At 50.3% G+C, this 13,970-nt stretch overlaps 1 protein-coding gene across 1 annotated transcript in view; it reads left to right on the top strand.

The window, feature by feature from the left end:
• Nucleotides 1–355: 355 nt before the first annotated feature.
• The window catches only part of NOS2 (nitric oxide synthase 2), a 39,071-nt gene continuing 25,456 nt past the window's right edge, over nucleotides 356–13,970 (top strand). The window contains 5 exon segments of the mRNA XM_027130379.1: nucleotides 356–584; nucleotides 1,714–1,886; nucleotides 9,393–9,477; nucleotides 10,257–10,379; nucleotides 11,412–11,560. Coding sequence (XP_026986180.1) covers nucleotides 1,777–1,886; nucleotides 9,393–9,477; nucleotides 10,257–10,379; nucleotides 11,412–11,560 — 467 coding nt within the window. The 5' untranslated portion in view covers nucleotides 356–584; nucleotides 1,714–1,776.

Raw genomic sequence — 13,970 nt, 5'->3', positions numbered from 1 at the left:
TGGAAAATTGAGAGTCTGGACAGAAATTAACCAGAGCACTCCTACTGAGGAAAAAAAAAAAATCCCCCAGACTCTGAAAGTGAGACAACATGGTTTAGCTAAATAAAACCTGGCTCCACGATGACTCCTTTATTGGACCCACCACCCTGCTGGTGAGCCGCTGCCTTGGACCCTGGACCAGGAAGAGGTGCATTTACTGAGGATGCACCACACGGAGTGATGTAACAGCAGCATGAAGTCATTCATAGGCCAGGATTCCCAGTCATAAATTAGCTAACTGTACACCCAGCTGGGGACACTCCCTTTGGAAACAAAAAAAAAAGAGACTTCTATGCAAAAACGGCTCCCTGGATGCCATGGGTTGGGTATAAATACTTCTTAGCTGCAGTATAATCATAACTTTGCAGCGAGTTGAAGACTGAGGCTCTCTGGCCCCAGGGAATTCAGCATTGCTGGTTTAAAACCTCTCAGCCACCCTTGGTGAGGGAACTGGGCAGTTACAGACGGTTCCGAAGTTCTCAAGGTGAAGGTCCCCCCAAGTTTGCTTGTCAGTACCCTGCAGAGGCAGCACAGCCAGCTGCAAGGTGAGTTGTCTTCATTTCTGGGGAAGCTGCTGTTTTGAGAGGGTTTTGCTTCTTCCTGTTTGGGAAGGCTCAGAAAACTGGGGGACTTTTCTGCCTACAGAGATAAATTGGTAGAAAATCTAAGAAACGCCAACATGAGGTTCGGCCATTTGAACAGGGCATCTTGTTCGATTTTTTTTTTTCTGCAAAATTTGCTGTAGTTGCTACGTTTCAAGGCAAAACTTTTTGGAGAGTGGGGAGTAATCTACTGAGAATTCTTTTTTATATCGATGATACTGTCCAGTCCTTATAACATGCACCTTTTCCCTCCCAAATAAATTTTGTTAAGATAACTGTTATTAAGCCCCTTTTATGGAAGAAGAAATGCATCTTTTAAATAACTTGACCCAGGTCATATAACTAGTAAAGCTAGGATTTGAACCCAGATTTGGGAGGCCCTAAGATTCTTACATGGGCCACATCATCACCACACTGCCCCCCAACACAAAGCCGTTTTCCATGGAGGAGGCATGCTGGGGACAAGCCCAGACCAGTCCTGGGCCTGCACTTATGTCTTCTTTTTTGGTCTTTTTTTTTTTTTTTTTTTTAAAGGAGATGATCTCAAATATTGAGAATTAAGTGCATTTTCCTCCATAAATAATTATGCCTCCCCCATAATAAAAAAGGAGCAGATGACAGCATTGACAACAACTGCAAAATCTGAAAAGATTTAAGGCAGCTATGACTTGAATGCTTTCCCCAGTGACAGGTGCTAGTTAGATCCTGCAGGGACAGGCAGAGGTGCCCATATTTCAATGACCAGCAGGCTCCTTCCCACCTTGCCTCGGGTCAGCAATGAAGTTTGCCCAGTCAGGTCCCATTCAGAAGGCTCACAGGGTTTGTACTTTGTCCTCATGAAGCTACGTGTTTTTCCTTTAGGGAGTTATATGGCTCTGTCGAATTAAAGTCCATAGGATCCCCACATGCCACACCGAAATAGGAGCAGAGGTTTCAAAGCCCTGAGGAAGTGGCTGTTCAAGACTCACATTAGCCTCTGTACTGATTCTTCAGCAAACTAACCACACTGAGAAGGCCCAGTTCTGTAAACTCTTCCTCAACCTCCCACCTCGGTCCCCTTCTCCTTCCTCAGCCCACGGAGAAGAGCCTCTGAGTTTAAATCCAGAGAGGTGACGTGCTTTGCAAAACCGCAGAGATGGCCTGTCCCTGGCAGTTTCTGTTCAAGGCCAAATCCTATAAGTTTGATTTGACTGAGGAAATGGATATCAACAACAATGTAGACAAAGCCCGTCAGCCTCCCTCCAGGTAAGCTTTTCCCTGCCGCCACTTCCTGCTGGTCTCCTCTGGGTTTCCATTCCCCGCTCTGCCAACTCAGAATTCCTCTCTGCTCCTGGCTTCTCACCAGAGGTCTGTTCTCGCCGGATGCTTCTTGGACGTCCCTATTGGAATTGGATGCGGCCACTGTTTATTGGTCGCCTCACTGCACCTGACACTATGTGAAGAAGGAAGGGCCATGGCACAGTCCTGTGGGGAGAATATAGGAAGGGGATATGGAATACCCGCCTTGAGAATGGAAGGCAGTAGAGTCCAGTGGTTAGGACCAAGGTGGCATCCTGGCCAACGTCCCTTTTTTTTTTTTTTAAATATATATGTTTTTGATGTGGACCAGTTTTTTAAAAAAGTCTTTATTGAATTTGCTTATTGCTTCTGTTTTACGTTTTGGTTTTTTGGCCGTGAGGCATGTGGGATCTTAACTCCCCGACCAGGGATCAAACCTGCACATTGGATCATTAGGGAAGTCCCTCAACGTCCCTTCTGATTCACCAGTGCACATGCCTCACTGGTGGTTAGATATTCTGAACATCAACCTGGTGAAGGGTGCCAGGAATTTAGATAAACTGTACCCAAACCCTGTGCTGGGCCTCACTCATTGGCTCTGAGCTATCTCTCGCTGGCTCTGTGACCTAGGGCAGGGGAACCTCTCTGAGCCTCAGATGTTCTCATCTGCAGTCTGGGGAACCAATGTAACCCATCTTGTAGCATTTTGAGGATGAAATGAGAGTGGGCACATAGAGCAATTAGCAGTGTGCCCACGCAGAGCAGGTGCTCAATAAACGCAAGGTTTATTGTAACCAAACACTCACTTTGGGCCAGGGCCATCTAGGGCACTTCACAGGTTTTGCTGCTCAACTGACCTTCACTGGGGCTCTGTGAAGTACAAGTTATTGTCTCATTTTACAGTTAAGGAAACAGAAGCTTTAAGTGAGAGTGGTGTGACTTCCCCCAAAGTTACCTGACTGGTAATTACAGAGTTAGAATTTCTTCCACCCCCTTGCACTTTGTAGGAGAAGCAAGCCTGCAGTAGAACCGAGAGAATTCCTTGGCCAGCCTGCCAATCAGTGGACAGGCTTCCAGAGCTAGGAGAGTTCATGGCCTTGGTCTCGAGGTTGAGGCTTACTCCAGTGGGAAGACAAGTCCACCTGTGATAACACCACAAAAAGAATCAAACCAAAGCCCCAGGCCACACAGGGCCACCACACAGCCTCCCAGCCCCACGGCCCCAGAGGAGCCTTTCCCCTGGACTACAGTGGGCAGGGCGCCCCTTGCAGGCGGGCAGCTGGGCAACCCAGAAGAGCAGCGCACGTAAGCGCATGGGCTCGGGGATAAGCAGGAGGCTTTACTACTTAATAGCCCTGGGAGTCGGCGCCCCATAAACGGTACTTGTTGCAGTCATCAGTGTTGTTATTGCTATTGGCAGTAGGACGAGGTTGAGCGACGCCAACATCAAACAGAGCCGCCTCTAGGAGCTTCACAGGAGTGAGCGGCTCCGTGTGGACTTGGAAGGGTGGGTAGAATGTGGGGAGGTGAAGAGAAGTAGCGAAGACGTTCCAGGAAGGGGGCAGGGTGGGCAAAGTCTCAGAGACAGAAGCAAGCATGACTGTGCTGGGGCCTGGGGTGGGGCTTGGGGGCTGGGATAGGAGAGGCCAGGCTGGAGCCCGGGGGGTTGAACGCAGAGCAGGGGGTTTGGATTTTCTCTGCTTGGCCACGGGGAGCCATTGTAGATTATTTAGCAAGATTGTCGAGGTATAGCGTGTGGGTTGAACTAGAGGAGAGAACGTTTGAAACCAGGCGGTCTGGGCTGTGGTGGCCAAGGTGGCCAAGAGACCAACAGATGAGAACGCAGGGTTGGATGGCCTCTAGATGCCCTCCCGGCACTGCAGACTCAAATGCTGCAGACTGACAGCAGTTTCATCGCTCCTCCTGGGGTCTCTGGAGGGCCTGAACCCCAGGAATCTGCTTTGACTCTTCTTGGTCATCCCTTCCTTCTCTTCACCTCATGACTGCAGCCCCGGCCGACTGGCCTCCCCCAACTGCAGCCCCCACACTGGTTCTGACCTCTCTCACCCCAACTTGACTTCTAGCAGGTCATGCTCCTGCTCTAGAGTCTGCAGTGGCTCTCCATTGCCCATCACTACACTGAGGCTTGACTGCAGGGTTCTGTACGATCACCCTTCCCAGACAGAAGGTCCATCCCACCTGCCCAGCCCAGCCTTCCTCTGTTTCCCAGTGCCTGTACACGGCCCATTCCTCCTTTGATTCATCCAGACCCAATCCATCCCCTATCTTTCAAGACCATCCTGAATCCCCCTCCTCCCCTAACCCTTACAGGGTGGCCTACAGCCTTCAGCTTTGAATTCCAGACCCTTTACTAGCACCGTCTTGTGCTTTGGGACCATTCAGGACACCTGAGCTGTAGGTTGACCTGAGACAAACCAGCTGACTTACCCCAAATTTTTAAGCTGGGCTGGGCTGGCAGAAGTGCTCAAATCAGATATGAGAGGTGACTGAGAGAAAATATCACACGTCAATTTATTTAACAGTCCTCCCAGCAATCAGTGAGGAAGGAACTTTTGTTATCCTCCTACTGTAGCAATGAGGACGCTGAGGGCTAGAAAGTTTAAGTAATTTTTGAGATCTCACAGTTAGCAAATGACAGAGCCAGGAGTCAAACCCGGGCAGCCTGACTGATGACCACTACACTGGATGCCCTGCTTTTAGTCCTAGGCATGTTCCAGCCCATTAACAATGATTTGCTGAGGGCCACTCCTCTGGCACTGTGCTGGGGGTCATGGGGCTGTCGGTGAAGCCCTTCTATTATCAATTAAGTAAATAATAAATCGATCCACTTATTCATTGCATAAACAGCAGCTATAAAGAACAGATAATGTTTATAAAGTTCTTACTACTGTGTCAGTAATGAGGCAGGAACTGTTATTAGCTTTATTTTATAAGGTTGAGTGACTTACTCGAGGTCAACATCTGGAAAGTGGTAGAGCTGAGGTTTGAACCAAGTCTAAACTCATAACCTCTACACTCTATGGACTCTCTCTGAGGGCCTGCTGTGTGCTGGGCTGAGAAAGGTACAGAGAAAAGAGATCCAGGTCCCCCTGTCAGGGAGGGAATGGGGAAATGATACCTTCCTCACTGGTTTGGGGAGGAATACACAAAAATTGGGAGTGAGGTTGGGGTGGTACAGAGAGGTAGACAGGAGTTTACAGGAGAATTTGGAGGCACTGGGATCTATTCTGGGGATGCTGCAGGGGGCCTGGCCTGGCTGTAGTGTGTGTAGGGGGGGAGCAGGGGTGGGGAGAGGGCTTTAGAGAGGAGGTAGGCCCAGCTGGACTGCACCCACAGTGGGATGGGGTTGGGGGGGGGGGGAGGATATTACTGGAAGAGGAAGCAGCAGCACAAAGGGGATTTTATCCTGAAAGCAGTGGGAGCCAATTAATATGTTTTGATCTTGAAAAGTAATTTAAAAATCCATTCAGGTGTAATAAGACCAAGAACTTTATATGGGAGTAATTGTTCCATATTTTGTGTAAACAAATGATTAGGGAGTGAACATGGGGCATGTGTCTGTGCTTTACAGACAAAGGGAAATGTTGGGAACAGCTAGGTGAAGGTAAATGGAATTTGGGACAAAGTCAAGCTGGGTTGCAGTTGGCTCAGAATAAATATGTACCCTCTTTCATTCCATGTTAATTTGGGTTTAGGATTAAATATGCTGGAGTATGTGCAGGAGGGCTCCTTGTACTCTGGGGTCAGGGCTGCTGCCCTGTCCCCATCTGGACCCTAGGAGTTACCCTGCTCCCAGTGTAAGAAGCAATGTACAGATGGAGCAAGGTCAGTGGCCCTATGCCTTCCAAGTAATACGGACCAGGAGCCTGAAGGGACCTGAGGGGGCTCCTGGTCCAACTGCCCAGCCACCCGGTCTCCCACTGAAAGTCACCCCCCAGCTGCGACCTTTCTTGGGGCTTCTTTCCTGGAATTGCACTGAACATGCAGGAAAGAAATAACACTTCCTAGGGCATCCCTGTCAGGTGAGAGAGCTTGGGCTGTGGCCCTGGGGCTGCTGTGTGGTCTCCAGCAAGATCCTTGACTTCTCTGGACCTCTGTCTGGGTCCTTCTCGGTCAAGTGGGGATAACAATATCGAAGTGCCTTCTCGACTGGAGTTAGTAAGGGGTAGATGAAATGACAGGAGAGCTTGCTTCATAAACCATAAAGCACTGTACAGTAGGAGTTATTATTACGAACATTACTGTTTTTTCATGGGGAATAACAAACCCAAGGCCGGCCATACCTGCCCCGGGGTCTCAGCCCAGAGAAAGTCCAGTGGCATCCAGAAGACAGACTTCGCTGCGGACGCCAGCTGGAGCGGAGGCGCGGGACGCGGCGGCCGCCTGCGGAGCGGACACTCTGGCCGGGGTCCAGCCTCGGGGTGAAGCCGAGTTGGGCCGCTTCTCCGGCTCGCTCCGCCCCGGGGAGGGGGCTGCTTGGTCCGGCGGCGATAAAGGGGCCGCGCGGCAGGGCGCAGAGCGCCCTCCGAGCTGCGCTCACGCCGGGGCCATGCGCGAGGGGCTGGGCGCGGCGTGCGAGGCTGCCCGGCCCCGACTCTGCCGGCTCCTTCGCAGGATCCTCCGGCCGCAGCCAGCCTGCGGCCCCCGCCGAGCCAGGTACTGCGCCGGGCCAGGATCCGCCCTGGGAGGGAGGCGGGCGGCACCGCGCGGGGCCCCGGCTCGAACCCCGGCGCGCACTGCCCCTCTCTGAGCCTCGGGTTTCCGGGGGAAATATGAGGATTGGAATGTTCTCTCTGTAGGATTCCGATGAGGATTTACTTAAAGGGTTTTCCTGGTTTAGAACGCTTAAGGGGTTGCAACTCAGTAGCCACAAAGACCCAGAGAAGCCCCACATGCACCCCTCAGAGGCGCCTGTACGGGCTGGAGTAGGAACTGTGGACGTTTCAGCACTTGGGAGCTTTCTGGATTTTTCAGCCCTGGGGCTGCAACACCCTTTAGGATAGATAGGGTTAAGAGAGCAAAGAGGTTCTTGATTTACAGATAAGATCCATTTTCCAGAGCGCCTCCTTGCCCCCGACCCGTGGTGTATGGAGAGGTGGGAGCATGTGGTGGAGTGCGAACAGCAGGGGAATCAGTCCCCAAACGAGCCACGGACTGCAGCTCTGACCTCAGCGTCCTCTCCCTCAAGCGCTTGTGGACAGTGCTGGGTCTCAGCAAGAGCCACGCTCCAGCTCTCCTTTTGATGGCAGGTCCTTAAGGGTCCCTGTTGCCGTGGAGGACCAAGCAGGACCAAGCACAACTGTGGGTTTAGCCAAATTGCACGTGTCTGGATGGATGATGTAATAATTTGGCAATGCAATAATTTGGCCAGAACCTTAATATGCTCACTGGGCTTCTGGGCACCCTATCTTCCAGCAGCTAACCCAAAGAAATCAGTAGGGGAGAGAGGACTGTGTGCATAGCTTTGCGTTCATATTTTCAAATTGAAAAAAATTTCCCAATTATGAAAGGAATTCATGGTCACTGAAAAAAAGTTGGAAAATGCAGACAAAGATAAAGAAAATTCAAATCATCTGTGATCTTATCAATTAATGCTAGTCACTGTTAATATCTGCTAGCATTTCCCCCAGGTGTTTTCCTATGCTTTTGAACACACACACACACACACACACACACACGCACGCACGCACGCACGGAGCCGGCATCAGACCATGTATACGGTTTGAGGCATTATTTATAATACTGGAGAAACTGGACACAATCTAAATATCCAGCCCTAAGCGGTGGGGTCAGGCTCACTATGGCCCATCTGTAGAGTGGATTTTTAGGTAGCTTTTTAATATCTGGGAGCAATAGTTACGCTAAGTGAACAAAGACATTGTTTCTCAATCTAAAAGTTACTGTGGACTGGTAAGCTTCTCAAATTCTCCAGTTCTATGGCCAGAAGTAAATGAGAGGAAACATGAATAAGAATGGTGGGGCTTGGGGGTGAAGGGTGATGGTAAAAGATTGAGAAGGGCAGTAAAGCATTGCCTCCCTGAGGACCCCAGCCTCAAAGCATCTTCCCCCTTAGGCAGCCCCATGATGACTGCTCAGCCATGGCTTACCTGCTCTGAATGTCCAGATGACCCTATGTTGGCTTTTCTCTGGTGGGGCACACCAGACCAGACCAGAGGGGTGATGACGGCCAGTCACATGGAGGGGGCTTCACAGGGCCGCTGAATCACTTGATTCAGATAGAAGTTGCTTTCTGATACATAGTTACTTTCTCTTAAAGAGACACTATCTCTTTATAGTTATATAATGCAACTATATAACGTATGTAGTTAATTATATAATACGAATATAAATGGTCATTACTTTTTCCAATAACAAAAGCAACACACGCTTATTCGTTATTTTCCGACATCACAGGTGTGTGTAAGGTGGAAAATGAGCGACCTTTGTAGGACTCTCTAACCGCCTTTCCCTTTGGATGTGTACCTACCCCAGAAAATACTGCAAAGAACATGGGACCCAAGAAGCTTTCTTACTGAGATGCCCCAGGAGGAGGCATGTGTGGGGTGTGACTCTTGGATGGATGCTCATGTGTCTTCTGTTCTCTGTAGCATTTACTGGGAGAGCGAACCTGAAATCCCAAACCAGAACCAATGGTTTCTGAATGACTTCAGACTATTAGGGCTTCTTCTTCAAAGGATAGGCTGGATTCTTTTAATCTGTTGTTGTCAAACAAATAGACCAATATATTTTTAAAAAGCGTTCTTCTCTTCCAGAAATACTGAGATATTTAGGCATGACGTGAGGTCTCAGACTGGCTTTAAAATGAGAGTGGGGGCTGGGAGAGTAACGTTGAAATAAAAGTGACCGTGGGTTGATAATTGTTCGATTGGGTTGAATCTGGGTGAAAGGCTCATGGGGGTTGATTACACCCTTGTCTCTAATTGTGTATGTTTAACATTTTCCATAATAAAAATTTAGAATAAATAGACAAACCAAGATAAATCAAGTGCTTTAAATAAAAAAGTGTTAAGTCCCAAAGAGGGAGTGGCTGGTGGACAGTACTGCTGGCCTGGGAGGACAGGGTTGAAGGAGCCATTCTCTGCCAGCTTAGCCCTATACCATGTTTGTACTCGGCTTTGGAAGGGGGCATCTTCGCAGAGCTTCTGTGGGTCACCCTTTGGGCCGTTCACTTTGGTTCAGCTCCCCTCCTGACTTTTTGGCTTTGTAGGGGGCAGGCAAGGGAAGAAAAGGAGGAGGGAGGGTGGTGATGGTGCAGAGACTGGATGGGCCAGCTGCCTCCCTCACCACATTGACTGGAAATGCTGACGTTCACTCCCACCCTCTAGACCCCCCCCCCCCCCCCCCCGCCCAATGAGGGGCTGGCAGAGGGAACTCTGAGATCCGTCTCTGCCTTCAGATACTCCATCTCATGATAGCTGTTTCCTTTTGCAGTCCAGTGACACAGGATGACCCCAAATGTCACAACCTCAGCAAGCACCGGAATGAGTCTCCCCAGCCCCTCACGGGGACAGCAAAGGTCAGTGAGTCACTTGGGTGTGGGAAGCCCCTTCCCCGCTCGCCCAGGCACAGCAGCCTGGTGGAAGCTGAGGTCTGGGGCAGTGAGTAGAGACCCGGGGACACAGGTGGGGACGAGGAAGAGCTTTGGGAGAGCGGGATGAACCATGGTGACCGGGAGTGGTGGCCCCCCCGGTGCGCAGGCACCTGGGTGACTTGCCTGTGTGGGTTGGCAGGCCTGGGAGAGGGCAGACCACTCATGGGGCCAGAGTGAGATGCTCAGAAATAATCCTGAACTCAGCAGCTGAGCCTCCAGCCCAGCCCCAGCCCCAGCCCCTGGCCCACTGGTTCCACCTTCCCTAAGTGCTCTGGCCCTCAGTGTTCCAGAGAGGTGGGCAGAGAACTGGCTTTCATATTCCTAAATGCCTTCAGGGAAGGCAGTGATACATTCTCCCTGTCCTGATTTCTGTTCTCAGGAGCAGTGGCTGTGACAGTAATCCCTGTCACTTCTAACCTTAGTCCCTCCTGTTGCAGTGCCCCCGAGGGAGCATTTGGCAGGCTCTTGGATGAGGAGAGAAGCCTGGCCAGTGGCCCAGGCACCTGGAGCTCTTAGCAGTCGCTGGCCCAGGTGGCCAGGCTGCCGGAAAGGGAGGAGGGATGTGGACCGACACTGGGACCTGTGTACCCACCCACAGCTCCTCAGCCACCCAGAGCCCAAGCAGGGCCTAGGGCCTGGGAAAGACCCATGGAGCCCTGGGGTTGGAGGCATTTGGAAATCCCTGTTGTTTCGCTCCCTCTTAGCAGTCTCCAGAATCCCTGGTCAAGCCGGCTGCACCCCCATCGGCCTGCCCACGGCACCTGAGGATCAAAAACTGGGGCAGCGGGATGACTTTCCAAGACACACTTCACCACAAGGCCAAAGGGGTGAGAAGTCTGGGGCTTCTGGGAGAACCACTTTTGTCCCAAGTCAGCGAAGCCATCAAGGCCCTCAATGGATCAAACAGATGTCCCCTTGGGCAAACCAGACATGCATCAGCTTGGGCAAAGGGTACTGGGAACAGAGACGCTTGTTTCTCACAAATTACAGTGGGAAATATATGATGCTAACTCCCTGTTAACTCCCCGATGGGGGATGGATAATCCAGAAGGTGAGATAAGCAATTACAGGAACAAATGATTTCTTTCTCAGAGAGACAGATTTCAGCATTGTATTAGGGAGAATTTTCTACCAGAACTGTCCAAAGCTGGACTGAACTATCCAGCCCAGTCCCGTAGTGAGCTCCCTATCGCTAGAAGGATTCAAGTGCTATTTGATAGGGAGGTGGGAAAGGGGTTCAAGCCTCCAGTGAGTAGTTGGACTACTTATTATCTTCTAAGTTTCTTATTCTAACTTTAGAATGTATTCTGTGATTGTAAAGTGGGAAAGAATTGAAAATTTCAAGGCCATGAAAGCAGGGTCATTTCCCACACCTTCCAGAAATGACCACTGTTAACCTTTGGGTGTATTTTCTTTCAGTAGTTTTTCTGTGCCATCCCCTGGCTTTGGGATTTGCACCTTCTCAATTCATTTTGGGTGAACAGCAATAGTTTGTCCCCAGGAGTCATATCAGCCTCTTTAAATGAGAAGGTAGTTGAGATCTTCCCAGGGATCGAGCTGTTGACTTTGGGTCTGGGACTGGCTTGGGGGCAGGGCCAGAGACTGAGCCCAGGGTGGTGGAAGCAGCCCAGCCCATAGCCACTGGGGTTCAGCCAGTAGAGGAGAGGAGATATGAGTCAGGGGAAAGCCTGGTAGACCCCAAGGAGGAGGTGCCACAGAGGTGGAGAGGGGTGGCAGGGAACTGGAGCAGCCAGAGTGGAAGGAAGTGGCCAGGACAGCTGGCCCTGGAGGAGGATGGCCATCAACGCCTGTGCTGAGGGGCCAGGCAGCCAGCCTCACCGTCACCTCTCTCTTTCCAGGATCTGGCTTGCAAGTCCAGGTCTTGCCTGGGAGCCATCATGAACCCCAAAAGTTTGACCATAGGACCCAGGGACAAGCCTACCCTCCCAGACGAGCTTCTACCTCAAGCTATTGAATTTGTCAACCAGTATTATGGCTCCTTCAAAGAGTAAGTCTCGCTTCCTGCAGCATCGCTGCCTCCCCCTCCCCTGAGCTCTCCTGTCTCCTGCCCTTTCCCTCGGACCCCAGACCCCTTTCCTTCCCAGGTTTGCAATGGAGTGAGGGCTAAAGCATAGTTTTTCAGGGGAAAGACCCTGGACACGTTCTCAAAACCATAAGACAAAGAGGCATGGCAGTAATGGTTGAAAGTGTGGGTTGGGTATCTAAACGTTTGAGTTTGAATCCTTCTCCACCAGTAACTGGTCCTGTATCCTTGGGAAATCTATTTACCCTCCATGTGCCTCAACTTCCTCACAGGTCAAAGCAGGGTCGTGATAAAACCTGGCTCATAAGATTGTTGTGAGGATTAAATAAGTTTGGAACAGCGTCCTGGCACAAAGTAATGAGTTGATATACAAAACCTTTTACTATGAAATGTTTGAGATAGAAAGGACCTCAGAGACCACCTAGCCAAGCCCTCCACCTGCAAGTGTGAGCCGGGAAGCCCAGCGACAGCTAGAGTTCAGTCCCAGCTAGAATTTAGGCCGCCTGACTTGGAGAGAGCTCTTTGCACTACACTCTGTGGGGATCTATATTGCTGAGTTTCATAAAATATATGGCTATTAATTTAGGTCCTTTTATATCTTTAAAATAAAAATGCACAAAGGGATTGTAAGGCAGCATGGCCAAGGGAATGGATTTGCTGTTTTATGGGCTGCGAGGGGAGTGTGGCTTTCATGGTGCAGCCCCACGTGGCACTTTACTGCACGAAGTGAGCCACAGAAGTAACCTGGGACACCCCCTCCCCATGGCAGAAAGAGTGGCTCCTGGTGATGCCACGTCCCCTCTGCTCTGACCTGCAGTGTCTGAGCTGGAAGGGGCCTTGAGTCTATGAAAGAGACCCTTAACTTCTGGGGCTGTGATCCTCTACCCTGGCTGCACAGTGGTCGCCATTAAGGACTTTGCAAAATACTGGTGCCAGGGTCCCCTGGGCTGGGGGCATCAGCTTCTCGGGAAGTGTGGAGGGAGCGGATACCCATGTTCTTTAAAAGCTCCCAAGGCAATTCTAATGTACAGCAGGACCGAGAACCCAGTCAGGGGTTTGCTGCTCTGTGTGTTGTATAAATAGAACCTCTGCAGAAGTGCTTTGTCACTAGGAGGTCCAAGGTCCTTAAGCTTTCAACTCGGTTGTTGACTTATGAGCTTTTCAGGGTCAAGGAATTTTCTTAATGGGCTTCACTGGACCACTGTATTGAAGCTGACATTTACTGAGCGCTAGGTATGTTCTGGGCTCTGCCTTATGTAAGGCTCACCATGACTCTATGGGACTGGTACCATTATTATCCTCCCCACACTGTACAGATAAGGAAACCAAAGCCTGTGGAGGAGATGTAACTTGCTCAAAGTCACACGTTCTGAAGTTCCAGAGCTGGGATTTGAGCCCAAGCAGTTTGGGCCAGAGCCCCTGCTTTAAACCTCAATGTTCTAGCATCCAGCTCTTTGACTTTGAAGGTTCTGACTCCATGCTGGACCTGGGGGTTCCTGCTGCTGTATGGAAGGGAGTTGGGTGGGTGTTATAGCCCCAGGAAGCTACAGGGCTGCTCTTGCTGGCTGTTGAAAACCCATTTACTTTTCACAGAGGGAAAAAGTTCCACTTTTCACAATCACAAATCCATGGCTTGGACCCCCCAAGGGGTCCTGGGGGTGTGAGTGACAGGTGGCAGCCCATCCCTACAATTACACTAGCAGCCAAAGGCATGGACAGCTGGGCCGGTTCCGTCTTTCGTGAGTGAAGGATTGTATAGTTAGAAATTGTAACTTGCCGAATGTTCTGTCCAAAGTCAGTGCACCGATGCCAAAAGCCACTCCCTCTTTTCCGAACTAATAGGCATCATAGCATTTTAGTGCCTCCGAAATGCGACTATTGGAAAACAGTGGTAAAATGTAAAACGCTAAAGGAATTGGGTGAGAACATAAAATAATCTTTTCTTACATAGCCCCACGTTAACACTACCAGGTATGTTGGAAGCATCTGCGTTCTGGTGGTCGCTACTGTTTTCATGCTCAGATGCAGAGCAGGGAATGTTGCTAGAAGCTTTGTTTGGGGAAGGAGGGCTGCCGGTGGGGCAGCCTCAACCTCACCCAGCAGGTCTTTATGCCAGGAGTGTCCTTGAAGATAAATAGCACCGAGTGTTTTGTCTTTGAGCTTTTTTCTTTAATCAGGGAAGAGCTGTCAAGACACTCTTCAACCACAGAAAGGCCATTTTGTCTTGAGTTGTCCAGTCTCCTTAATCAGGAGTTCATTCCTTAAATAGTTTTGTTTGTTGCAACTTGAAATGTCTTTGGTGCCCATTGGAAATCTCAAGGTTGCTCTGTGTGTGTGTGTGTGTGTGTGTGTGTGTGTGTGTGTGTGTGTGTGT

Source organism: Aethalodelphis obliquidens, unplaced genomic scaffold (genome assembly GCF_003676395.1).
Source record: "Aethalodelphis obliquidens isolate GAN/ISIS:26980383/991018 unplaced genomic scaffold, ASM367639v1 scaffold38, whole genome shotgun sequence".
NCBI classification, from domain to species: Eukaryota; Metazoa; Chordata; class Mammalia; order Artiodactyla; family Delphinidae; genus Aethalodelphis; species Aethalodelphis obliquidens.
This window is presented reverse-complemented; position numbering and strand designations above follow the sequence as displayed.